General features: G+C 43.7%; 1 protein-coding gene across 3 annotated transcripts in view; it reads right to left on the bottom strand.

The window, feature by feature from the left end:
- Nucleotides 1-25,158, bottom strand: part of Mboat1 (membrane bound O-acyltransferase domain containing 1) — a 103,829-nt gene that overhangs the window by 73,913 nt on the left and 4,758 nt on the right. The window contains exon 2 of one of the 3 annotated variants that reach the window (XM_021225035.2): nt 16,607-16,921. The exons of 1 other annotated variant lie outside the window; for it this stretch is intronic. In XM_021225035.2, the coding sequence (XP_021080694.1) occupies nt 16,607-16,633 (27 nt within the window). In that variant the 5' untranslated portion in view covers nt 16,634-16,921. Of the gene's footprint in view, nt 1-5,769; nt 6,315-16,606; nt 16,922-25,158 lie in introns of those variants that run through there. One more of the 3 variants, XM_021225036.2, reaches the window with a different exon arrangement.

Genomic DNA, 25,158 nt, shown 5'->3' with positions numbered 1-25,158 from the left:
TTGCACTGTCCTTGGGGTCTCCGGAATTGCTGGACTTTGAAATAGAATGACTGACCTCTACATATGACCCCAACTCTTCCTCTGCCTCTTAAATATCAATTACTTGGGCCTTTTTTTCTAATTCAAACAGATCACATATCCATCCATGTGCAAATGAATTTGATTAAAACTTTGATTTAATAACTGGCTTCTCTTAAGAAAACTTCCAAACTGCTTTCAATTGGGGATATGCAGAAGCTTAATTAGAACTTAAAAACTGAGAACAAAAGAAAATGAGCTGACCAGAACGCTGTTGGATGTGGCCCAAGCTGCCTTTAATGAGACACGTAATTAAAATAGAAATGCCATGGAATGATAACCTTAGTCAACCCATGCCAGACGGTGCCGAAGACAGGTTAAAAGAGAGCCTGCTTTTATCTGTCTACTTCTGAGTGGCTTTAGGGATCTACCCATCTGAGGGCACTCTCAGGCCTGACGATTCCGAGACAGTGGGGGTGGGGTATGAAAGACAGTCCAGTCATGGCAGACGCCGGGATACCTGCCTCCCAAGTACCATTAGACAGAAAGGCCCAAGTCATGCTGGGTAATCACGACTCCACAGAGGGGCAGGAGAACCACTGCGTCATGGCCCATGCCACCTGCTGAATGTGAGACCTTTCCTCTCTTGCCTTTCTAAATTTCTTCTCTTCCCCCTTCTAGAATCAGCTCCCTTCTGCCTTCTTCTCCCCGTCCCCACTTCATCCTTTTTTCTCTTGCTGCCCTTTTCTCTCATCGGTCTCTTTTCATCATGAATGTGTGCACACATGTGTACAAGTGGACATTCATATATATGCACACATTCATATATATGCACACATTCATATATATGCACACATTCATATATGGGCACGCATGTGTACAAGTGGGCATTCATATATATGCACACATTCATATATATGCGCACATGTGTATAAGTGGACATTCATATATATGCACACATTCATATATGGGTACACATGTGTACAAGTGGGCATTCATATATATGCACACATTCATATATGGGTACACATGTGTACAAGTGAACACTCATATATGTTTGTGTGCAAATAGAGACCAAAGGTCAATGTCTGGTGTCTTCCTCAATCATGCTCTACCTCAGTTTTTGAGACCAAGGTTCTCACTGAACCTGGATTTCATCAATTCTGTAAGTTTGGCTGGCCACCAGGGATCAAACTGTCTCTGTCTTATTCAGTGCTGGGATTACAAAAATGTGGGGCCGTACCCAGCTTTATACATGAATGTTGAGGATCTGAACTCAGGTCTTGAACTAACTTGAACAGCTAGAACTTTACTATCTAAGCTGTCTCCTCTGGCCCTGTTTCCTTCTTTTTAAAATTCTAAAGTGAGAGGACAATACTCATAGATCTACTGACTTAAGTCAGGATCCCACAAAGCCCAGCTCTGGGTTCAGTACACACTGTACATGTTACAAAATGGCAGGAGCTTGGGTATCACCTTTTAGAATGTACAGAATAAGCACCACGAGCCACTAATAGGAGACATCCTCAGTGTCCACCACATGAGGTCCAACACATTCAATGTCCAGAGATCATGTCTTCAAGGAGAAGCAAAGGAACAGGAAGAACGGCTTAAAACGGAGACTGTGTGTGGTTGCTTGAATGAGAATGGCCCTCACAGGCTCATATACTTGAGTACTTGGTCCCCAGTTCTTGGAACTGTTTGAGAAGGATTAGGAGGTGTGGCCCCATTGAAGAAGGTGTCACTGCGGCTAGACTTTGAGATTTCAAAAGCCAAAATGCCTTCCAGTTCTATCTATCTATCTATCTATCTATCTATCTATCTACCTATCTATTTATCTATCATCTATCTACCTACCTATCATCTATCTATCTATCTACCTATCTATCATCTATCTATCTATCTCTACTTGCGAATTGAAAAATACGTCTCTGCTAATGCTCCAGCACCATGCCTGCCTACTAGCTCCCACACTCCTTGCCATGATGGCCATGGACTCCCCCTTTTAAGTTGTATGTAACTAATAAACTCTTTCTTCTAATAAACTGTCTTGGGTGTGATGTTTCCTCACGGCAATGGAAGAGTAACTAAGACACTGTGTTTCCAACACCAAGCCCTAAGGAAAGCCTACTTTTCACATTTCCCACGAATGTAAGGAGTACATACCAGCACACATGACTTCTCACAGGCAGTACAGAAGCACAAGCGGACCTAGACTAGACAGCCAAAAGTGCTTAGGGCTAAGTTCCAGTTCAGCTTGTTCACCTACATAGATGGCCAGTGACTCAAGACAAACGGCTCAACTTCCTTACCTATAAAACAGAAGCATAAGCCGAGCATGGTGACTTATACCTATTGCCAGCAGAAGTAGAGACAGGTGAATCTCTGGAAGTTTGAGGCTAGCCTGGTCTAGACTGCAAATTTCAGGACATACAGGGCTACAGAGAGACCTTGCCTCAAAAAAAAACCCCAATAACAATATATATTAACAATGATAATGATTAAAGATCTGTGGAAATAATTACATGGAAAGTTCTTGACAACTATCTGGTCTTTTCTACTAGTATAACAAAACACCTTGAGATGGGTAAATTATAAACAACAGAAACAGTTCTAGAGGCTGCCAAGTTCAAGGTTAAGCAAGCTGCCAGCAGACTTTGTGTCTTCTAGACGGTGCCTCCTATACGTCCTCTCTAGGCAGGAGTTCCCTCCCTCCACTTCTTTTTATAGGGACATGAATTTCCTTCAAGAAAACAGCTCTCTCTCTCTCTCTCTCTCTCTCTCTCTCTCTCTCTCTCTCTGTCTCTCTCTGTCTCTGTCTCTCTCTGTGTCTCTGTCTCTGTCTCTGTCTCTCTCTGTCTCTGTCTCTCTCTCTGTCTCTGTCTCTCTCTGTCTCTCTCTGTCTCTGTCTCTGTCTCTGTCTCTCTCTCTCAATACTACTACACTGGTTATGTGATTTTATTACACCAATTCCAGAAGACTCAAGCATTCTAACCAACAACAAAATCAAGCAGGCTACCAATCTCTCCACCTGGGTCCATACTTTATCAGGGATATTCTGCTTCTAGATCTGGAAAATGACCTTCTACCATTCTCCCTGTCCTTCTCAGTCACCTTGCTTGAGGGAGAGGAAAGATGTGAGGACACCCTTCCTCTAGGGATACCAGTGTGCCAAGGCCTCACCCTCTGACCCTCTCTCCTGCTTCAAGCCCACAGGCTGCTGTCACCCTCCTATTGCACACACACACACACACACACACACACACACACTCTCTCTCTCTCTCTCTCTCTCTCTCTCTCTCTCTCTCTCTCTCTCTCTCTCTCTCTCGAACGCACTCCCCAAAGCACTCCAGTGGCATGACCTACAGCTGAGACAGATCAGCTCAGCCCAAGATGTAGAAGCATCTACTTCACCTCTGGGTCCATACTGACACCACCCAGTTAGCTTTGCCTATTTCAAACCTGGAATATGGAGGGCTGGAGAGATGGCTCAGTGGTTAAGAAAACTGACTGCTTTTCCAGAGGACCCAGGTTCAGCTCCCAGCTCCCAGCTCCCACATGGCAGCTTAAAACTGTCTATAACTCTAGTCCCAGCAGATAATGTCCTCTTCTGACTTCTGCAGGTACTCTACATACATGGCACATGGAGATAAATTTAAGCAAACACTCAAGACCAGCACAGGCAACTTAGCGTGCCCCTGGATCACATTTTAGAAGGTTAAAGAGATGACTCAGTAAGTAAAGATGACTTGCTGCCAAGCCTGACAAATGACACCAGCATGTGTGACAACTTTTTAAAGCTACACCCCTAGTGCTCAGCTTGCAGACAGCTCCACTGGGGACTCTTCCCCAGCAACTGTTCACTGCTTATATAAACTTGAGGTTGGGCCTTGTGAATCCTGACACTTTCTGAGTGTCCTGAGCCTTGCAAAGTGCCATTAGATTCCTGGTTCTTGTGAGTCTCCCCTCCTCCTTCCAGGAAGGAGTGTGTCGATTTGGAGGAAACGCTTATACAACACCTGGTTCTAAAAGAAGAAGAGCTGACTGTGTGAAGATGCCCCAGTGTGCTGAAGCTGAACAGGTGCCACCACTGAGCCAATTACAACCTGGGTTTAGCCAATAAGGTAAAGGAGAGGGGGGAATCCTATCTCAGGTGATGTCATGTGATGATCAGTGAGCAGAGATGAGCAAGTAATAATCCAATGTGACCATGGTGGAAGACCACACTGAGTAACAAGTATCCCAGAGACAGGTGATGGAACGAATCTCAGGCGAGCTCTAGTCCCGGTACCAAGGCTGAGGGTAGGCCCCCCTGTCTTGGAGGGTGACCTGCCCTTGTGTGTCCGTCAGTCTCTCCAGCTTTCGTGGTTGCTAGTCTATGCACTCCCACATTATCTTCTACCAAATGGAAACAACATACCAACCAACCCTTTCTCTCTTGGACCTAAAACCTTTCAGATACCTCCCCCTTGTAATTTGCTGCTTCCCTGATCTCCAGGCAACACCAAGATGTCTGCTTGTCCTACCTCTATACTGTGTGGTGTATTCACATTCTTATGTCTCTCTCTGTCTCTCTGTCTCTGTGTGTATGTGTGTGTGTCTCTCTCTCACTGTGTGTGTGCATGTGTGTGTGTGTATGTGTGTGTGTGTGTGTGTGTGTGTGTGTGTGTATGCACATCTGTGTGCATGGTAGCTAGATCTGAGTTCTCTGTAGGCAATGAACAAGTTTTGTTCATCTTTGTAAATGTGGTGGTTTATTTTATATGCCAGTTTGTCTAAACCAAGGTACTCACGTATCACTCAAGTGTTGCTTAGATGCTTCTTTGAAGGTATATTTTAGATAAGAAGGGGAAGTGGACACAAATTTCCATGACTAATTAAAACCACATTTGCAGTAGACACCTTCCACTGCAATTTAATGTAATGACATTTAAATGAATGGAATGAAATAGTCTGCATTCCTGAAATTAGGCTACTCAAAAAAAAACAACAACAACAACCTTTTCTAAAGGGGGTGGGCCTCACCCAACAAGCAGAAACACCACAAAAGAGAGGTTTTCACCAGCCAGCAGTCCTCTGTTGAACTTGAGCCACAGCCCTTCCCCGGGTCTTTGGTCTGCCAGCCTGGCTGTAAATTTCTGGACTCATCAAACATCCCCATTCCATGAGCCAATCCTTTAAAAGACACCCAGATGAAAAGATGGAGGGGTGGATAGACACTCAGCTGTAGGAAGAGTCACAACTGGTTCTCACTAATTCAACTCAAGGTATGCATGGCAATAGAGATTAATTTACTCTTGAGAGCTGCTAATGATTAGGAATATTTGCTGTTGAGCCAGTACGGTGGCACATGCTTTTAATCCCAGTACCTGGGAGGCAGAGGCAGGTGATCTCTGTTGAGTTTGAGGCCAGCCTGGTCTACCAAGCAAGTTCCAGGCCATCCAGGTCTACACAGAGAGACTACGAAAGACTATCTCAAAAAAATAAAATAAAATAAAATAAAAAGGCAGTTCCGAGCACCACGCACAGCGGTTATCAGGAGACTTCTGACCTCCACAAGCATCTGCAGGCATGTGATACACATACTTACATTTGGGTCCATACACACAATAAAAATAGGTAAATAAAATATTTCTTAACAAGTTAATATTATTCTTTAAGATCTAAGGGTTTTCTCCCTTTGTTTGTTTGTTTGTTGTTATTTTTCCTCAGTCCATCCCCTCCTTTCAAAAGATGAAGGCTAAAACTTACGGTCTGGCTGCATGTCCAAAGCCTCACCAGTTCCGATACAATTCGGAGCTTCAGATCAGAATGTGATGAAGGAAGCAACCCAGCTTTGCTGCTGGCACAAACTCCCTTGCATGCACTTTGCACCGACAACACAACGAGGCCATGGCTTCCTCTTCTATGTGCTAGCTACACCGTCACCAACGATGCAGCTGGCAAGCCCTCTGCCTGGGTCTCCTGCCTCCACGCTCCGGGTCTGAGCACTTGAAGACCGGCACAGCCTGAGTTTCCTCACCCTTCCTGCAGCCACAGATGAGAGCTTGAGAAGCAGAGGGAGAAGTCAAGTGTGGTCCTGAGTAGAAAGGGAGGCTGCTGGCTTAAAGTGAAGGACTTGAGACCCTGGTTGCCTGTGAGGCTCTGAATCAGGAGAGTCTACTGAAGGCCAGCCTCAAATCCCATCACTTCCAGGCAGAGCCCGTGGGGAACCCTTCAAGACACGGCACAAATTGGGATCACAATGTCAAGGGGTGAAAACTGTGGATTGCTGTGGGATTTAGGAGAGCTGCATGAGAAGAAAATATATACTCCTGAAACAAACTAACCAGAAACTCAGAAGGAAAACCATACCACCTGGTCTCAGTCGAAATGATCAGCTCTAGCTCATTTAACAGCTCCACACACTCAGCCACACTTGACCTCTCAAGATCGAAGCAGAAGCTGTTGGCATGGTGACCTGCTCAGCTTTGGGCAAAAGCTAAAACTTGTAAACACAGTTATAAACTACTTACTAAGTTGGTTGGAACTGTTTATGACAAATTTAAACGTCTTTGGGATAAAAATAGCATTTCATATTTATCCCTCTAAAACTTCCTTGACTTTCACAACTCATTCATTCAGATATTAATACAACATCTTCCCAAGAACACCAGAGAGGATTCCTAAGCTACTTGGAATGTTTAAACACCAATCAACAACTCCATCTGCAGAAACCTAATTTGGATGTTTAGCTTTCTCTTTTAATTTGCTTTTTTAAAAAATTACTTATTTATTTGTCCACTTATTTATTTATCTGAGACAGGGTCTTACTGCTGTCCTGGAACTTACTATGTAGACCAGGCTGGCCTCAAACTCACAGAGATCTCTCTCCTGCCGCTGGCTGTGCAGTGCTAGGTTTAAAGGTGTACCACCACCACCACCCCTAGCCTAGCCTTAATATCGTCACATTTTATTGAGTCTGAAGAAATGGAACAGAATAAAAAGCATAAAAAATTGGAAAGAATATGGATTTTGTTTCAAAAACAAAAACAGTTCTGCACCAGCCAGATGGGTGTCCTTGGGCAAGGTATCAAATTATGATGAGTCGGCCTTCTCAACTATAAAGTAAGGAAAGGAATGAGATTATAGTTGTGGTCATTCTTAAACTTCCTAAGCAAACCCAAATAAAACGTCACATGCATCCAAATGGCCCATTCACTACACATTGAATGAGGCAAGAATGCTGGGATTCCAGAGTGTTCACTTTCTTCTTGCCATATCCCCTCTGAAAAGCTTCAAATTCTAGTTTTACAAACTGAAACTACTTACAGAGCTGGTGAGCAGAGCTGCTTGCTGCTCTCACAGAGCAACTGCATTCAGTTCCCAGTAGCTGCACCAGCCGGCTCACAACCACCTGTCACTCCAGCTCTCAGAGGACCCAGTGCCCCCTTCTGACCCCTGAGGACAAGCCACAAGTACACACTCCAGCACAGATACAGAACACATAAGATAATCTTTTTCAATTTTTTTGTAATCTTTTAAAAATAAAGAACTCATCAATCTCCACTCTCAGCAGTGAAAGGGGAGTCATAATATTGAGTGCTATGTGTTAAGTCTTAAACACCAGACAAATGGCAAAGGCGCCTATTTAATTTAGCAAAGTGAACCTGGCTGCCCAGTTCTCTCATCATCCCTCAGGCCACACTTGTTACAGGATTCTTCTGATTTGTGCACTAGGCCCCCTGTGAAGAACTGTCCGGCCCAGGGGTTGGGCTGCTCCTCCCTATATAATCCACACATTTTGGTTACCGGCCCTTTCTGTGACTTTGACCTCCTGGCTTCTGCACCTTTCTCTCTCTCCTCTCTCTTTCCCTCCCCCTCCCCCTCTCCCCACATGATCCAGCTCAGTCTGGTCCTGTCCACTCTTGACATTCCCAAATGTCCTTGTCTTTGCCTACACTTTCCCTTTGATCTACAATAAACTTTCTCCTCCATATATCTAGGAACAGCCATGTCCCTTCTGTCTTATGTCCTTTTTTTTTTTCATTCATTAAGTCACTAGATGGGCTCATTTGTGAGAGATGTATAAAAAGGATAATGGGGCTGGGTGGTGGGGGTTCACGCCTTTAATCCCAGCATTTGGGTGGCAGAGGCAGGCGGAGCTCTGTGAATTCAAGGCCAGCCTGGTCTACAAAGCTAGTTCCAGGACAGCCAGCGTTTTTACACAGAGAAACCCTGTCTTGGAAGATAGATGGATGGATAGATAGATGGAAGGACGGATGGATGGACAGACAGACAATGAGTTTTCTACCTACAATGGAACCTGGAGCAGTGACCCAAGTATCGTGGCACACATCTATAATTCAAGTACTTAGGACATGAAGGCAGCAAGGAAAGGAGATGGAAGCCAGCCTCAGCTACATAGAAAGTTTGAAGTCAGCCTGGGCTACCAGGAATGCTTTTGAAAAGAAAAGAGAGGAGAGAAGAAATGAGAGACGGAAGAAAAGGAAAAGGAAGGGAGGGAAGAGCTGGCACACTTTATGGAAGGAAGAGAGAAGCCTACGAACCAGCTAAACAGATTCTAGAGAAGGGGATTCAAGGCACCGATTAAATGGTCGTCTGAGTACAGTACAGAAAACCAAACACAGACCTACAATTCAGAGACCAGTTCAGCCTTGGAAATAGTAAGCCGTCTAATTACTATGGCAGACAGGAAAGTTCCAAGTGAGGAAAAATTTAGAACATACCCCTACAGGGGTAAAAGCTCAAATAACCCTGTACAAAGCTCACACCACTGTAAACTAGAAAAGCCTGCTTCAACTCACAGGCTGCAGAGCACCCCAGGCAGAGCTTCGAAGGCCCAGAAAGATGAGAAGCAGACAGCAGTGAGAGGTCAGGTGTGACTGTGGTGATGAACAGCACTGGAGAATGGACTTTATACTGTAGAAATGCTCGGTCCCCTGAGGGACCCGTTTCCCCCAGCTTTGGGCCCCACCCCACCTTCTGATTGGAAACAAACAGGCACAGAAGAAAAACCAAACAAACAAAACTTGTGTTCTTCCAGTGTGTACCTGGAAGTGGTTCTAACTCACCACCAAACCCACCTTCTCCCAGTGTGTTCAGTCCATCATACTCCTTCAGATTAACTTCATTTTGTCTCTTATAGCCTCTCAGGTTTTGTGGTTTCTTCACAACTGTCTTCAAATACAGCCGATTCCTTTCTATCTTTAAAAGCATCTTTAAAACCCTCTCTGGCCTTTCCTGCCATCATCTTTGAAGCCATTGGGTTTCCCCGTGACGTGTGTGCTCATTTCCTCTCACCTCATCCCCTCCTGAACTCCACAATTAGCTGTACTCACAAAAATCCCTTCTCCACCAACTCCAAAAACTTTCCTCTTGGGAAATTTTAACATTCCTCTTCCTGTGGGCCTGGAACACCCATTTCCTTCTTAAATAGCCTCTGTTACGATGCCTCTCTCTGGGATCCTTCCTTGCTCTGACAATGGCTCCACAGATACTGGTTCAAGGTCTAATGGTTTCCTGTTCACTCTCCTTTGGCCACATCTCAAGGTGTGCTAATGTCCTTCCTAAAACGGCATGACCCATCTACAGAGGATGTGACTTGACTTGCACAGCACAAACTGTGACCTACCTGCTATGTCACTGACAAGGGACAGTGGTGCAGAACAAGTCCCCTGGTCAGTGCACAAGCCAAGCCAGGCAATTGTCAACTCCTGAGTGAGCTGATGTGTTCCCACACTTACCCAAGTATTTTCAAGTCACCTCTGATTTGAAGCATAAAAATCAATGAGTAGTTAAGAACGGAGGTTTGGAATCCACACAACCTGGCTCAAAATTCTGACTGCACTGGTTAGCATGGAGCCAACACAAGCCACTTACCCAAGGAAGCTTTTATGGCGGGGTGTTGTATCTTACCACATAAAGATGCTCTGCAGCTTAGAAGAGATAATATGGTCATATAGGAAGCCCCTGGCTTGAAAGACTTACTCATATCTCTGTCAGCAATACAACCAGAAGCTGAAGACAATACATTCTCGTGTAATGGAATTGAATAAGGATACCTTAAGAACAGACCTTTTCAGGAAGTAAATGTATTTCCAGCACAGTGTCCTATGCCTGTAATCCCAGAAGCTGGTAGGCCAAGTCAAAAAAGAATGCTTTGAGATCAAGCTCAACCCAAGCTACATACGTGTTCAAGGCGAATAAGGACAACATAGAGAGACCCTAACTCAAAAGACAAAACTTAGTTCCTTTTCATTAGAAGAGACAAAAGGACATCTTTTCATGTATCCAGCTGGCTGGAGGGAAAGTAAAACTGGTGGCTCAGTGGTTCAATGTCTGTTTAAGGCCCACTGATTTCTTTTTTTGCAGAGTTTTCATGGGCATGCCCCTGTGGTGTGATATGAGCCCACCACACTGTAATTAAAAGAGCCATCCCTCTGAGAAGCATTGGCATTTCCTGAATTTTCCAAACTCCCTTGAATTCTGATCATAATTCCATTCTTCTGGGATTAAAGGCATATACCACCACACCAGGAGAGGCCCAGAAAGTTTAACTGACTTGCACTAATAAATATGGCCTCTAGGTCTAGAACGTAATCTCCATAAACCACTTCTTGTTATAACTGCCATCATGGAGCAAGGTGAGGTCGCAGGAAGATCTCAACAGGAAACCCGGAAGTCCACCACACAGCCTGACGCTCTAGGGTTGTCTGTTTTCTTCCCTTCAGCTTGCCACTCCAAATCCCTGGCATTATAAAAGCCAAGTCCCCAAGTACGATGACCTCTGCCAGAAGCACAAGGTCCCAGAGCTGGAGAGATGGCTCGGCAGTGAAGAGTGTATGGCCCTTGCAGGACACCTGAGTTAGCTTCTAGCATGCCTATCAGAAGTATCCCATGACTACCTGTAAATCCAGCTCCATGGGCATTTGATGCCTCTGGCCTCCACAGGCACCTACACTCACTCACACATTTACAAAAGAAATTAAAGTAGAAAGTCCCATGAAACCAAAGATGGGGGCAGTCAAATCCAGGATTACACAAGTTGCATTTATTAGAGACTTACAGAAAGGTGGGTCCTCGTGCCCCAGGGTGGGAGTTAGGGGCTAGAATGCAAGTCTACACAGAAGAGAGCTCAAGCCAATCAGAATGCTCCGATCTCTCACCTCTCTCAAATACCAGCAACATGTCCATGTCAGTTAAGAAATAGAGTGTCAATGGCTGTCATGAAACTCTTGGCTATCTTAGCCACTTTGTCCTGGCTGACCTAATGGTGCTACCAAGCAAGAGGACTATAGTTATCACCAGGCAGACACCCGCATTCCTTACAAGTAGATTACAGCGGGGACATGCACTTAAAGCATTTATAATGAGAGACTGAATGGAGAATAGAGGGGCAACATTCTGAGATCAAGTTAAATCTTGAGAGAGGGTTGTAAGATGTGGCAAATACAGGAAGGGTTGTATGGATGGGTCTCTGTTGTTGGGGTCAGGGAAAGAGAAGCATTTTTCTTACTTAACAATTGTTCATTCATGACCCATCCATGTTTTTGGTTTTGTTTCTTCATGATTAAAGAGATCTGATCAAAAAAATCAAAATCCTTTTCAGAAATCAAAGGAACACATATGCAATTTTATGGAATGAGAGGTTTCCTCATTCTACAATTGAAAATAAAACTTAAAATAAGTAGATAGGTAATAAGGTAGATAGACAGATAATGAATAACAGACATAAGATTTATAGATGATAGATAGATAGATAGATAGATAGATAGATAGTTTTAAGGAAACAAAACACGAGCAGCTTTTAAAAGGAAAAGAAAAAAAGAGAAAGCCAGTTAAGCTCATTAAATTGTTGTAACATGAACTTTTTGCATTAGTAACTAAAATTCAAACTTCTTTCAGACTCCTGATCCTCTTGATGTTTCTTCTCTGTTTAAGGGCTCCAGGGCCACATTATAATTATTTGTCATTTTAGGCTTCTCTGTTTTGTTAGTATTTAGGATTTTTCTTAGTTTTGATGACTGTGACAGTTTTCTTCAACCAATGTATTGGGTTTATTACATGAACACTACACATCCCCTTCTGTGTTAACTTTAGTGCACTACATACTGTATGGTATGTATTATATGTATACTATACACCACCCTAGTGCCAAGTTTATTGCATGCACACTACACACCACCCTGTGTGTTAAGTTTAACACATGGACACCACACACCACAGTCCTATTTTACTCCACTCTCAAGAGTTCAGAGTTGGGAGTACACACTATACTGTGATGAAATGTTGCATGGTCTCTGTCCCTTTCTCATGGTGAAGCTTGCTCAATGTTTCATTCTTCAGTAATTTTAGAGGGACAGAGAACTGGCCAAACAATCAGTTCCCACCTGTGCTTTATTCACCTCCTCTAAAACTAACACCCCACATGATCATTTTCAAAACCCAGGAATTAACTCTGGCTACTGTTCTTGGGTTTTGGTCAGAACTTACAGACAAGTATACATATGTATGGTATACAGACGGATGTTTCAATAACTTAAAACAATAATTTAACAAAAATTTGAGTAATTAGCGTATCCACCTCAAACATTTATCATCCCTTCAAAGTAAGAACATCAAAAACCTCCTCCCATTTTGAAATATAAAATATATTACTGTTTGACCCTGAAAGCTTTGAAAAGTCTTTGTAGAAACTCTCAATTACTTCAGATGTGATTGTGAACATCTGTAATCCCAGAATTTAGGAGGGGAGAGGCAGGAGGATCTGTCCCTAAAAGCAATCCCAGTTCTGTAAGAGTCTGAGGTCAGCCTGAGCTACATACATGAGATGCTTTCTCAAAAAATAAAACAAAAGCCAGAAACTCAAACTTAGTATCTGCCTGATACTTGACTTATCATCATACAGGATTTGGGGGTGATGGGTTTCTGCAAGGAAGGTCAGAGAAGTAAAGTACCACTTGTGCACGTGTTCAGGGTGACCTACTGTGGTCACATCGCAGTCTGTGTGAACATTCACTGAAGTGATACCTACTGACTCCTCCCCATAAGGTCATTTGCCCACTCTGTCTGCACACTATGCTAAGCAGAGGAGGCCATAAATTAACTAGTATTCTATAGAGTGTTCTAGATGTTCTATGTAAAATACATAGTATTCTTTGTAAGTTTCTTCTGAGGGGTCCTTACCTCTCTCCCTCCCTCCACTTAGTTTCTAGGCAATCTCGTGTCTAGGCTCTCACACTTCCTGGCGTGAACTTGCAGACTGTGTACTTCATACTTTAAGTTATACTGTGCAATGCCTGTCATCTCTAAGTATGCCTATGTTATAAACTTCTTTCATATATCCTCCCATGATCTTATATTTCTTTCTTATTAGTTGCTCACTTTATTCCAGGATTCTCCATTTTCAACTGGCTCCTTCAACACCTGACAGACCACTGTCATGTATACATTTTATTTGGGGGAGCAGAGGTTGCTGTTGGGTACTTCTATACTTTCTGGAACTACAAACAACTCCAGGTTCGTAGTAGAGGCTTCACAGTTGAGCCCTAGAAGTAGTTCTTCAAAAATTCCAGGTCATTGTGATGGAGAATGGCATTAAGAACCATGACTTAAACTTAGGTACTCCCACTGCTGATAGAGTTTAATTCTTAGAGACTGTTCAGCTGACTGACCAAGGAGATTAAGTGTGTGTGCTAACCTTTGAATCTTCAGATATCTATATTTATTCTTTGTAGCTTTCTGTATTTACATTAAGATAAGCATGGGTTTATAGTGATGGATTGGTCATTTCCATGCACACCTGATCTAGCAAAAAAAAAGAATTCTTGGAGCCTATGAGATGGTTCAGTGAGGAAAGGTACTAGCCACCAACCCTGATGGCCTGATTTCAATCTGCAGGAACCATGTGATGGAAGAAGAGAACCAGCTCCCACATACTGCAAATACAGGCCTTGGTACTAGACAGAGACAACTATTTAAAGACTCCCCTGAGGATAACAGTTAACTTCACATGTAGGAAATGCTGCCAATGCTAAGAAATCCCCTGTGTATCTAGCAAGAGTAAACACAAATTCTATTGAAAGGTTTGCCCTGTAAACCCACAGAAGAACTCAAACAAAGCATAAGGACCCAGCCAACAATCACCAAAAACCCTTGTGTGGAGGTACTAGTCACAAAGAATCATACCCACATGAAGTCCATTTAGATGCAGTGTGGGAGTGCATAGCGTTGCCTGGGCTAGGGGAAAGAAAAGGCAGAGGCACGCGTGTGCTAGAATGAGGAGGATAATGAGGTACAGTTTTCTGGGGGGTGGGGGCTGAGACAGGGTTTCTCTGTGTAACAGTCCTGGCTATGTCCTGGAACTCGCTTTTGTAGACCAGGTTGGCCTCAAACTCAGTGACATCTGCCTGCCTCTACATCTAGAGTGCTGGGATTAAAAGTGTGTGGCTTCTTTTTAGAGCAGACGGAATGTTATAGAATGCGATTGTGACAATGTTTGGGGATCCTTATGAGCACATTAAAAATATAAAATAGGTGAATTATGAGGTTATGGAATCATAGCACAGAAAGTATATTAATAGAGGAATTAGTAAAACTAAAAAATTGTGGGTTGTTTAATAGTTAAAGTCATAATGTTGGTCATTTTAGTTTTTATAAATATAGCAATGATAGGACTTTCTCAGGAGCTGAAGAGAGTTCCTTAAAAGTTAGCAGAACAGAGAAGCAGCCTTCAGTGTTCAAGGTACTCTTCAGGAAATGAGTCTCACTGATATCCCACCCCACCCCAATGATACCCCACCCTGCCCCACTGATACCCTGCTCTGCCCCACTAATACCCCACCCTGCCCCACTGATATCCAACCCTGCTCCACTAATACCCCACCCTGCCCCAGTGACACCCTATCCTGCCCCACTGTTACCCCCACCCTGCCCAGTTGCCTAAATGGCATGCTGAGGTCTTCCTGGTAGCTGTTCCATGATCATATGGCTTTGTGCCCTTCTTAGCCAATCCATCTTGCTTCCTTTGGTCCAGCAGTCTTTGGCCAACCTGATTTTCTTAGAACCATTTTCCTTGCCCTTTCCTAACGTCTCCAATTCGTCTAGAAACCACCATGTGGAAGCAAACCTAGACACACATTACTCGAGACTAATAGGTGTTTGAAGGTTGCCAAGTACACAGGATGTGGCTTTACAACTCTGATAAAGTCATGAGAAGTTCATTTCTAAATTGCTTTATAACCCACTGCTTTTCTCCAAATTCTCTCTGTAATTTCTACTAGATAAGACACACAATTGTAACCCCTTATTTATTGTCATGAGTCAGGGCCACACCTTGTGTCTTGATGAAGTGACTGTTTTTCATTTACAACCTCATTAGCTTATAAACTAAGACAACAAAACCAGAGTCAAATAAAGCCATCTCTAAAGACACTCTAAATGCTGAAGTGGAAAAATGACAAATACAGCAAATTAAGTTCTGTAAAGTGGGAAATTAACCATAAAACTGAGAATATGGACTAAGAATGTAGCTTGGTTGAAAGAGTGCTCGCCTACCATACACAAGGCTCAGTGTCTGAGCCCAAGCATCAAATAAGGCAAGCATGGTGTTGCATGCCTATACTCCTGGAACTCAGGGGTAAAGACAGGAAGATCAGAAATTCAAGGCTATCTTCCCATACATATAAAGTTTGAAGCCAACTTAGAAGGCATGAGTTTCTATCAAAATGGAGGAGTAGGAGTATGAGGAGGAGGATAAAGAAGGAGGAGGAGGAGAGGGAGAAGAACAAGAAGAAAGACTGCGTAAAATGTTTATAAAACAGAAAGCAAGAGTAGTCAAGTTTGGCTTTGCAACTTTTGTAAAACCTCGTGTCCCACACATTAAAATTTAAGAAAAATTTTAATTTAATTTTCCCTACATAATCTACCCAATAAGAGTTGGTTTCCCTTTTGTTAAATAACCTATAGGTAAATTGACAGCTACTATTGGGAGGCAAGGCCCATCAGTGTTTCCTTCACATGGAGAGAGAGGCTAAAAAGCTCATCCCTGACAAACCAGAGTGAAAAGCTGTTCTTTGCAAGAACCCTTCTCCAGAGTAACATTCAAGTTCCTAAGACATTCTGCCTTTACTCTAACAGGGAAGAAGAGTCTAGAATCACAAAGGCCAATCCACTTTGGCCGACACACACCAAATGAACCCTTTCATTTGGAGAAATAATTAAACTGAAAAATACACAGCTCTGACCTTGCAGTCAAGTCCACTGAAAAGTAGAAATGGAAATGAAGGTATTTAGTTTGTGGTGGTCCTGGCTCTCTTTATCCTAAAGCCAAGCCATCCTTAATACCACCCAAGGTACTGAAATCACACAGCTTGGTGGCCTGAGAGAGTCTACTTTCACAGTGTCTCAGCTTTTGGCTAAAATCAAGTGTAGCACATGTTCTTATCAGTTTAATATCCAGTGTGTCTTCTGTCTACCAACAATAGAGTCAATGGATTGTTTTTTTAACAGCAACAAAGATTAAGAGCCTTCTCCATCTACCCCATGGATCCTCCTGGTACTAGAATGCCTCCAAGAATGCACTCACCAAATAACAATAATTGTAGAGTATCATTTCCTGTGGATGTGGATTATCAAGACTTCGGGCTAAGTGCCATACTCAGTAAGCTGGCTAAAGACGGAGCCTGACGCGCAGGGATGCTGGAATCCATGTCCACATGTGTCTCACTTCGTCATCTATGTGCATGGGGCGGGGGCAGTGAAAACAAGTCTCTCCTCTCAGAGCTCCCACCTGAAGGGGCTATCAGGACTCTCTGTGTTCCCAGGTCAGGGGATCAGAAATCCTGCCCAGCCCTCTGGCTCCAAACAGCAGGTCCATGTGTACCAAAGGCCGTGGCTGATCCTGAAAGGACAGAGATGGAACGGAAAGGGGGTAAAGGAGGTCGGTCAGGTTTCCTCAAGGTCCCACCAGCTGATATGAATCCGTTTCTAAGAAATCGGGGTAAGTGGGGAATAGTAGAGGGGAAAAAGCAAGCTGAAGAACTTTAGGTTGTCACGTGTGCAGAGAGCAGACAAAAATATTCTGGGTACCTGTAGACACAGATTATGTCTGAAACAGGGAAGGAGAACAGCTGTTGGAAATGGACCAGGAGAGAGACTGGCCTGCACTAGTCTAAAAAATAATTTTTGTTTGTTCATTTGTTTTGTTTTGAGACTCTGTCTCACTCTACACCAAGGCTAACCTGGTACTCACAATGTATCCATGGCTGGCATCAAACTCAGAGTGATCCTCCAGCCTCAGCCTCTACAGTGCTGAGATAATTCTCATGAGTAACCATGCCTGACAGAAAGGCTAATTTTCCAAACTCATCTACAACTAAAAATAAAAATTAATGATAAAACATTTAATATTCTAGAAACATACATACTAGATTCCTATTGTTGGCTTCAATAAACAAATACAACAAAAACAAAAGAGTAAAAACTAAGACACAATCAGGGAGTTAAAAAAAAGTCTTAGGAACAAAGAGGTTTAGACTGGGGGAAAAAGTCTTAGGAACAGAGAGGTTTAGACTGGGACAAGTGACTTCACCGCATGACCTTTGGATCTGGTGAGTTCCTCCTTACAGCCCCTCTCTGGATACCTCAGCTGAGTCATCCCTGAGTCATCTGCCACTGCTGCAGAATGATCCAGAAGGACCAAGTAGAGAAGGAAGGAACCCCAGACAGCATGTTTAACCTGAACCCCTGGTGTGAAATGAGAGTGTGGGACAAGCTAAAAGCCGATGCGTCACATCACTTGTCCCTTTGGTCTTTTCTAAACTTGACCAGAACCTGAGCACAGAGCTCTGTGTTGTTTAGGTCACTAAACCTAAAGATAGAAGATGCTGGTAGCAGACTGATGCAGGGTTCCCAGCGGCTCAGCCCAGAAATCTGAATTCAGTATCTTAAGCTGGGTTAATGCTAGCATGGACTTTCAAATCCATACCTATGGCAGACAGGATCACAAACACACAAAAGATCAACCGCTGAAAACTTAAGTAATGCTTCAAAGAGAGCTCGGGTATTACAAGGAAGTTGGTCAATAATTCACCAAGCCCACATTTTTTTTAAGAGAACTAAAAGTTCATTAGAAATGGGTTAATAAGTTCAGTTGGGGCAGTCACAGTTCAGCCTGGGGTTTGGCAGTCTTTTAATAAAACACACTTTTACTTGAAGCCTAGTCTTATGCTCCTGGCAAAATTTGTAGAAATTGTCTTTAGACTGAAGAAAGTTTTCCCTGTATCTCTCTACTCAGAAGCCTAACTTGCTGAAACAGATCTCTTTTCTGAACGACACACACTGAGTTTGCACAATTTGCTGCCACCGAAGATGTTTGCAGATTGTATCTCTTCAAGTATAATCCGTCCCTATGATTTCTCTTATAGAGTTATTTAAGAGATTTTTTTATGTGTGATCTGACTGTAAACACATAAAGTATTAGAGGTTGTATACACATATCGGAGACAACTTATGCAGAAACCACACAGAAATCAACAGTCATATCCAAATATGGTACTTCAGCTCCATACTATGAGACGAGGAATGGAGTATGGCATAATTAAGCATAATTAGATTATCAGTAATGGAGCCAGAAACTAAAAACAGATCTAATCAGCGTGAAATTAAAGCTCTAAGTAATACATAGGACTAACTCCCTTGGCAAAAAAGAAAAGAACAGAAAAAACTGCTTCCCAAATTTATCTCAACTTAGTCATTCATTCCAGACCAAGAATGTAAATAAATTCCAATCACAATTCAACAAACATATATTTAGCTCCCACTGTGTTGTATGCATACAAAGGTGGGCCACACTCACTCTCCCTGATGTTAATAAAAACTGACTGGAGGCCTTGGTTGAAAATCAGCTTCGGCTCTTAGACCCAGAGCCTTGTAAACCAGAGCAGGGTCGCTGGTATGAGGAGCCACGCACACAAAAATCAACCTCAAAATGAACCAGTGGGCTTTTTTGTTTGTTTGTTTTGTGTTGTGTTTAAAGGAGGGCTTATAGCAAGCAAAGCTACATAGGTCCCTCCCAGGGGTAGAGAATGTAGATCAGTAGATAAAATACTTGGGCTTAGTATGTGTGAAGTTCAATTCCCTGGGTTTGACTCCTAGCAACCCAGTCACCTTATAATATAAAGTAATTTTGAGTTTACTATTTGATTGTGTGTGTGTGCACGCGCGCGCATGTGCACACACGTCACACCATCAGAGAATCTTTATTCAGACTTTGTGGCAAACACCTTTACCTGCTGAGCCATCTTACCAGTCCTGAAAAAATAACTTTGACATGTCTGTTTTTGTTTCTTGTTTCTGCTTCCCTTAGTCATTCTGCCTGTATAGCCACCTCCTCTGTACAACTCAGATTCCTAAACCACCAATAAAAGACAATCAGGTCTTTAAACTCTGTTTGCTGACACTCTGTTCTGGGATGGTGATCACTATCCTCAAAGAATGTGACTCTTTCTGAAGTCTCAGGGCCTGGGCTGAAACTGCTTTGTCTAGAATATTCTGCTTATTCCACCTAGCCCAGAACTCCCCCACAAATTTCTCTTTTCTCTCTCCTTCCCCCGTAGCATTCCTTCTTGTGTTGGGGGTACCCAGAGGTTCTGAGACCTACGCATGGAGTACACACATACTGAACACGTTGACACTCCAAGAAGCAATTTAACAAGCATCTACAGGTCCTCCTAAAAGCACAGACCATGTTAATCTCTGCACTTCACAGAAGCAAGGCGTACTTGGTCACTGAGTCCTTGAAGTACTCCATGCATAACTCTTCAAAGAAGTCTTTCAGTGTTGGGTGAGGCAGAAGACACTGAATAACAATACACACCTAAGACAAGGAAAGTGGTACAATAATAAGAAAGGGGAATCTGCACTATCAAAGAGTGGGGATTAGCGGTGTGATTCGGTATTACAGTATTTACCTGGCATTCATGGGGCCCTAGGTTCAATCCCAGCACAGGAAACAAACCACTGACTTTATTTAATATGTTGGAACACTCAAGGGAAATGATACTTGGTGTTTATTACTATTACTTTATGTAAATTACCCATCTTTTGTGAATGCCAATAAAATGTAAACCACAGGTAAGATCATAATTTTTGTTGTTGCTGATTTGGTTTGGGTTTTTGTTTGTTTGTTTGAGATGAGAGGTATCTCACTATATCTAGGGCAGCCCTGGCTGTCCTAGAACTCACTATGTAGACCAGGCTAGCCTCGAACTCACAGAGATCCACTGCTTGCGCCTTTGCCTCCCAAGTGCTGAGATTAAAAGTGTGTGCCACCATATTTGGCATAATTTTCTTTTTAGAAACCCAAATGTGCATGCCTTTAATTCCAGCACTCAGGAGGCAGAGGCAGGCAGATCTCTGTGAGTTCAAGACCAACCTGGTCTACAAGAGCTAGTTCCTGGACAGCCTCCAAAGCCACAGAAAAACCCTGTCTCAACACCCCCCCCAAAAAAGAAAAGAAACCCAAATGTACGTTAGGCATGAATGCAACTATTTATATATGATGACGTCTGCTGTTTTATTCCTTTATCAGGAGACTGTATTCTCACTCAAACTTAACCTTTTTTCAAACTCTAAGGTGCTGAGCACAGCTGAACAGTCATCAGGAATCTGTATAAATTTTAAAATATAATAACCATGACAGTTACAAAAAGAACTGTGGGAAAACAAAGAACTCTGCCAGGTTCTGGGGGAGAGGAGACCAGGGGGACAGGAGGCCGACAAGAAGGCACAGGCTAGCCATAACATGCCAGGGAAGGAGTGTGCGCATACAGAAGCTGGAAGCTGTGAAGACATTGGAGGGACAGGGAGTGAGCCACCCACTGGGGTGAGAAGATGGCTCCGTGTGGCTGGGACACAGCACAGTAACGACACAGAGCCTTCAGCCACAGCATGGTGTTCAAATCCTGCCTCTCTCTTCCCCTTTGTAACTGCAGAACTACAGACAAGTCCCACGGATCCTGAGGATGTGTTCTTTCATTTGAAATTTGGGGAATGCCTCTGAAGTGTGTGTGCGTGTGTACACATGTGTTTGCTGATTCATGTGTACACATGCAGGTGTAGAGGCCAAGAGTCAACTTGGGCATTGTTCTTAGCAGTCTAGCTTATTGAGTCTGGATCTCTCCATAGGACCTGAGACTTGTCACCTGAGCTAGGCTTGCCCTGGAGATCTGCCTCTCTCCACCTCCCTAACACTGAGATTGCAAGTACCTGATGCTTTACCAAATGAGCTATCTCCCCCAGCCTCCGCCTTTTGAATACTTAGTTTGTATATCAGTTCATTAAGATCCTATATCCGTAACAATTGGCTAGATGTCAATAGCATAAGCCTTTAATAGGTAGAGCTGATAATGTCCTTAAGCCAGACAGGTAAGTTGAAGCTGAGATATAAAGACCACCTCTTGTCCACAACCCAGGGAATACATGGTCACACAGACAAACTTCAGGCCACTACACTGTGACATAAACCAATATTCTACATAAGGGGCACCCTAAAGAACCTAGGGTGAAGACTGTTCATCTTCCTGCTGCATATGTACCTTATCTAAAAGCAGACGCTGGGTGAGCGGTACCCCCATCCCACCAGTCTTGTCCTGTCCAATGGTATAGAATGTAAAGTTTATACCTATGTGGCCTAACACACCATCATGATGTTCTCTAGCTGCTCCAAAAGTCACATTCTACCTCCCATTGCCATCTCTTCAGAAGCACAAAGGAATTTTCCACCACAGTCATGTACTGCTCTAGGAAAGACTGAAACCTCAGAGGGAGGTCTTTGGACTCATTGAATTCTGGTGCTTTGGGGAGACACCTGCACCTCCCTGGACTTCAGACTTGGCATGCAAGCTCGCTCCACTTCTTAGCCTTCACCAATGTGCTGCTCCCGACTTCCTCCTCTGTGACTCATCTCTTCGCTGGCCTCCTCCCCGCTACTGCTAACCTCACCTTCCTCCCTTTTAACTTAACCACTAAAATTGCAAAGTCAATGTCAGGAGATAAGGGTCAGTGCTTTCCCAAAACCCCATTGCTGCCTGGGATCATTTTTCTTCCACCATTCTGCAAAACCTCTTCTCCTTCCAGACTCCTCCCAGTGCCAGCATTGAATGAGATAATGCACGCAGGAAGGCTGGCACATCAGGTCCTATCCTCCTTTGGTCTTTCTTCCTGCTGCCCAAAACCTTCCACAGTCCTCAGATCTTACATACCTCAAAATCTTCTCCATCTCAAAGCCCCAAATACACATGAGCAGCGTCAACCATGAGGGCAATCCATCAGCTCCCAAGCACCTGAGGCTTGCAAAGGTGACCAGGTTTCACCCTGACCCCCACATCTACACCCTGCCTTGCACGGTAGCCTGCAAATCTTCCACTCAAGAATTTCAGCCCCCAGCTCAAGCTTGCTCTGCACCTGATCTTCAAGTCCTTTACAGCTCCCTTTTCACTGTCATCATATTTGCCTACTGCCAGTGTCTTTCAACATCCCTGCTTAACTTTGCAATAGCCTTCTGGAAACTTCACCTGTCTCGTTTTGTTCCTGGAAGGAGCTGTTGAAAGAGATACAGACGTGTGACTCATGCTCTGAAAGCTGGACGGCCAGAGGAAATGGCTCAGTCAGTAAAGCCCATCCCTTACAATAATTAGGACCTGAATTTGATTCCCAGCACCCATGTAAACGTTCTTGGTGTGGTGGCACATTTATAAGTGCAGTCTTGATGATGCAAAGATGATCCCTAGACTGGCTGGTCAGCCGGCCTAGCCTAATTGGTGTGCTCTAGGCCAGTGAAAGGCCCTGTCTCAAAGGAGGTGGATGACAACCTTGAGAATAACACTAGAAGCTGTGTTCTGGCCTCCACACAGAGACATGTATATACCACTGTGTGTGCGCACACACATGCATGCACACACACACACACACACACACACACACACACACACACACATACACACACACGGTAAACAACTAAAAAGTTAATTTCCAGTGAGTTGATTTTGTGCAGTAGCCACTAATTTGACCTCTTTCTCTGATCTATTATGATTTGGATGTGTAATGTGTCCCCCACGGGCTCCTATGATTGAATGCTTGCTCCCCAGCAGGTGGCGCTGGTATGAAATCCTAGGGAGGTGAGATTTCACTAGGGAAAATGGAATGCAGAGTGGCAGGTCCTGAAACTGACAGTCTGGCATCACTCCTTGTTCTCCCTCTAATTTTCCAAGCCCTGCGGATGTAAAGAAGGAACCACCACAAGTTCCTGCGTCCACTGGCTTCTCCCGCCATCTGTCTCCACGACCATGAAAGACTGGGCCCAATGCTCCCACAGAGCCTCTCCCAACACCGCCTTCCCTGCCTTGATGGACTGCACCTAATACTTTTAATTGTCTCCCACCATTTGCTTTCCCCCACTATGGTAGATGGGCCCAATGCTTCACAGAGCCTCTCCCAACACCATACTATTCCCACCATGACAGACTATACCTTCACATTGTGGGTCAAAGCATGCCTTTCCTCCACAAGTTGCTTAGTCACAGAGATAAGAAAAGCAACTAATACACCCCCTTTAATGAGCTCTCTAAACCAGTGGTTCTCAACCTCTGGGTTGAGACCCCTTTTGGAGTGGAACAACCTTTTCACAGGGGTTGCATATCAGACATTCTGCATATCAGATATTTACATCATGATTCATAACAGCAAAATTATAGTTATGAAGTATCAAGGAAATAATTTTATGGCTGGGGGTCACCACAACATGAGGAACTACATTAAAGGGTCGCAGCATTTGGAAGGCTGAGAACCACTGTTCTAAACCTTCATCTACCCTCAAAGCCCCTGCTGCACCCTGCAACCTTGCCTCCTTCAGCAATGACCTCCTGTATGGCTGTAATAGGACAATAGTTTTAAACCTTAACCCTTCAATGCCTTCCCTTGGATTCACTCTATAGACCAGATAGACTTGGAAGTCTCAGAAATCCTCCTGTCTTAGCCTCTAACTGCTAAAATTACATATGTCCGCCATCACACCTGGCGTAGATGGGCCATTACTAACAAGTTCTGAGAAAAGACTCCGCTAGTCCAGGTGGCGCCCAGAAAATACATCCCTGCCTTGCCCAAAACGAGCTTTTAGGGTCAGCATCATTTTAATCATGCTGGAGTCACTGCTTCCCAGGACTCTGGAGACCCTCAGAGCCCAACAGAGACTTGATTCTTGTGGTCTATGGTATAATAGATTATCTCCTCTTGTAACCCAGCCATTTAGGACATCCAGCAATGACAGGAATATTAACTAGGAGGAGATTTGACTGCAAAAATGACTTAAGCCAAAGAAGAAGCAAGAAGGAGGGAAAGAAGAGGGATGGAGAAGAGGGAACCTGGAGGGGGGCTCTCTTGGCTGATACTCTGTGCCCTGATGGGTGTTCACGTCCAACCTGAGCTGAGGGGAGCTATAGCAAACCCAGGTCACAGTCTGCAGGTTGCACAGACAATGGTGGTGTTAGAATAAGGTCCCTTCTTCCAAAAGGGCAACCTCTTGCCCCCTTTAAAAACAATGTCCCAAGCCAAGGCAGGCAAATCTCTGTGAGCTCAAGGCCAGCCTGGTCTACAAAGCAAGTTCCAGAACAGCTAGGACAACACAGAGAAACCCCGTCTCAAAACAAACAAACAAGGTTCCTGGGCTGGGATCACCTCCTGGGTAGAGACTGTGCCTTAGTGTTTTCAAGGCCCTGGGCTCAATACCTGGGGCCAAAAATCACAAAATCATAATACTGTTCTTTGCATAGAACTTTAATAACTAACAACATTGGCATCTACTGTTATGAACAACAGACATTTATTGGGCATCTAAAATCCCCCAGGAAGTGAGACAAAATCTGAAACCATGAATAAAAAAATACTTGAGTTTGAAATCAAGTCTGAAAAGCCAGCAAAGTCACAATACAAGGTGACTTTCACCCAGTGTCTTGTTTGAATTCAGTAAATTCTACAGGAGTCAAGTATGTCCTGCACTTCTTTTACTGCTCTCCTGAGGTACCAACGACAAACTTGGTAGTACACACCACCTGTTTACTTGTGTGGGCCTCTCCTTAGATG

Source organism: Mesocricetus auratus, unplaced genomic scaffold (assembly GCF_017639785.1).
Source record: "Mesocricetus auratus isolate SY011 unplaced genomic scaffold, BCM_Maur_2.0 Super-Scaffold_100013, whole genome shotgun sequence".
Taxonomy (NCBI): Eukaryota; Metazoa; Chordata; class Mammalia; order Rodentia; family Cricetidae; genus Mesocricetus; species Mesocricetus auratus.
The sequence above is the reverse complement of the archived record's forward strand: the minus strand, read 5'-3'. Positions and strand labels throughout refer to the sequence as shown.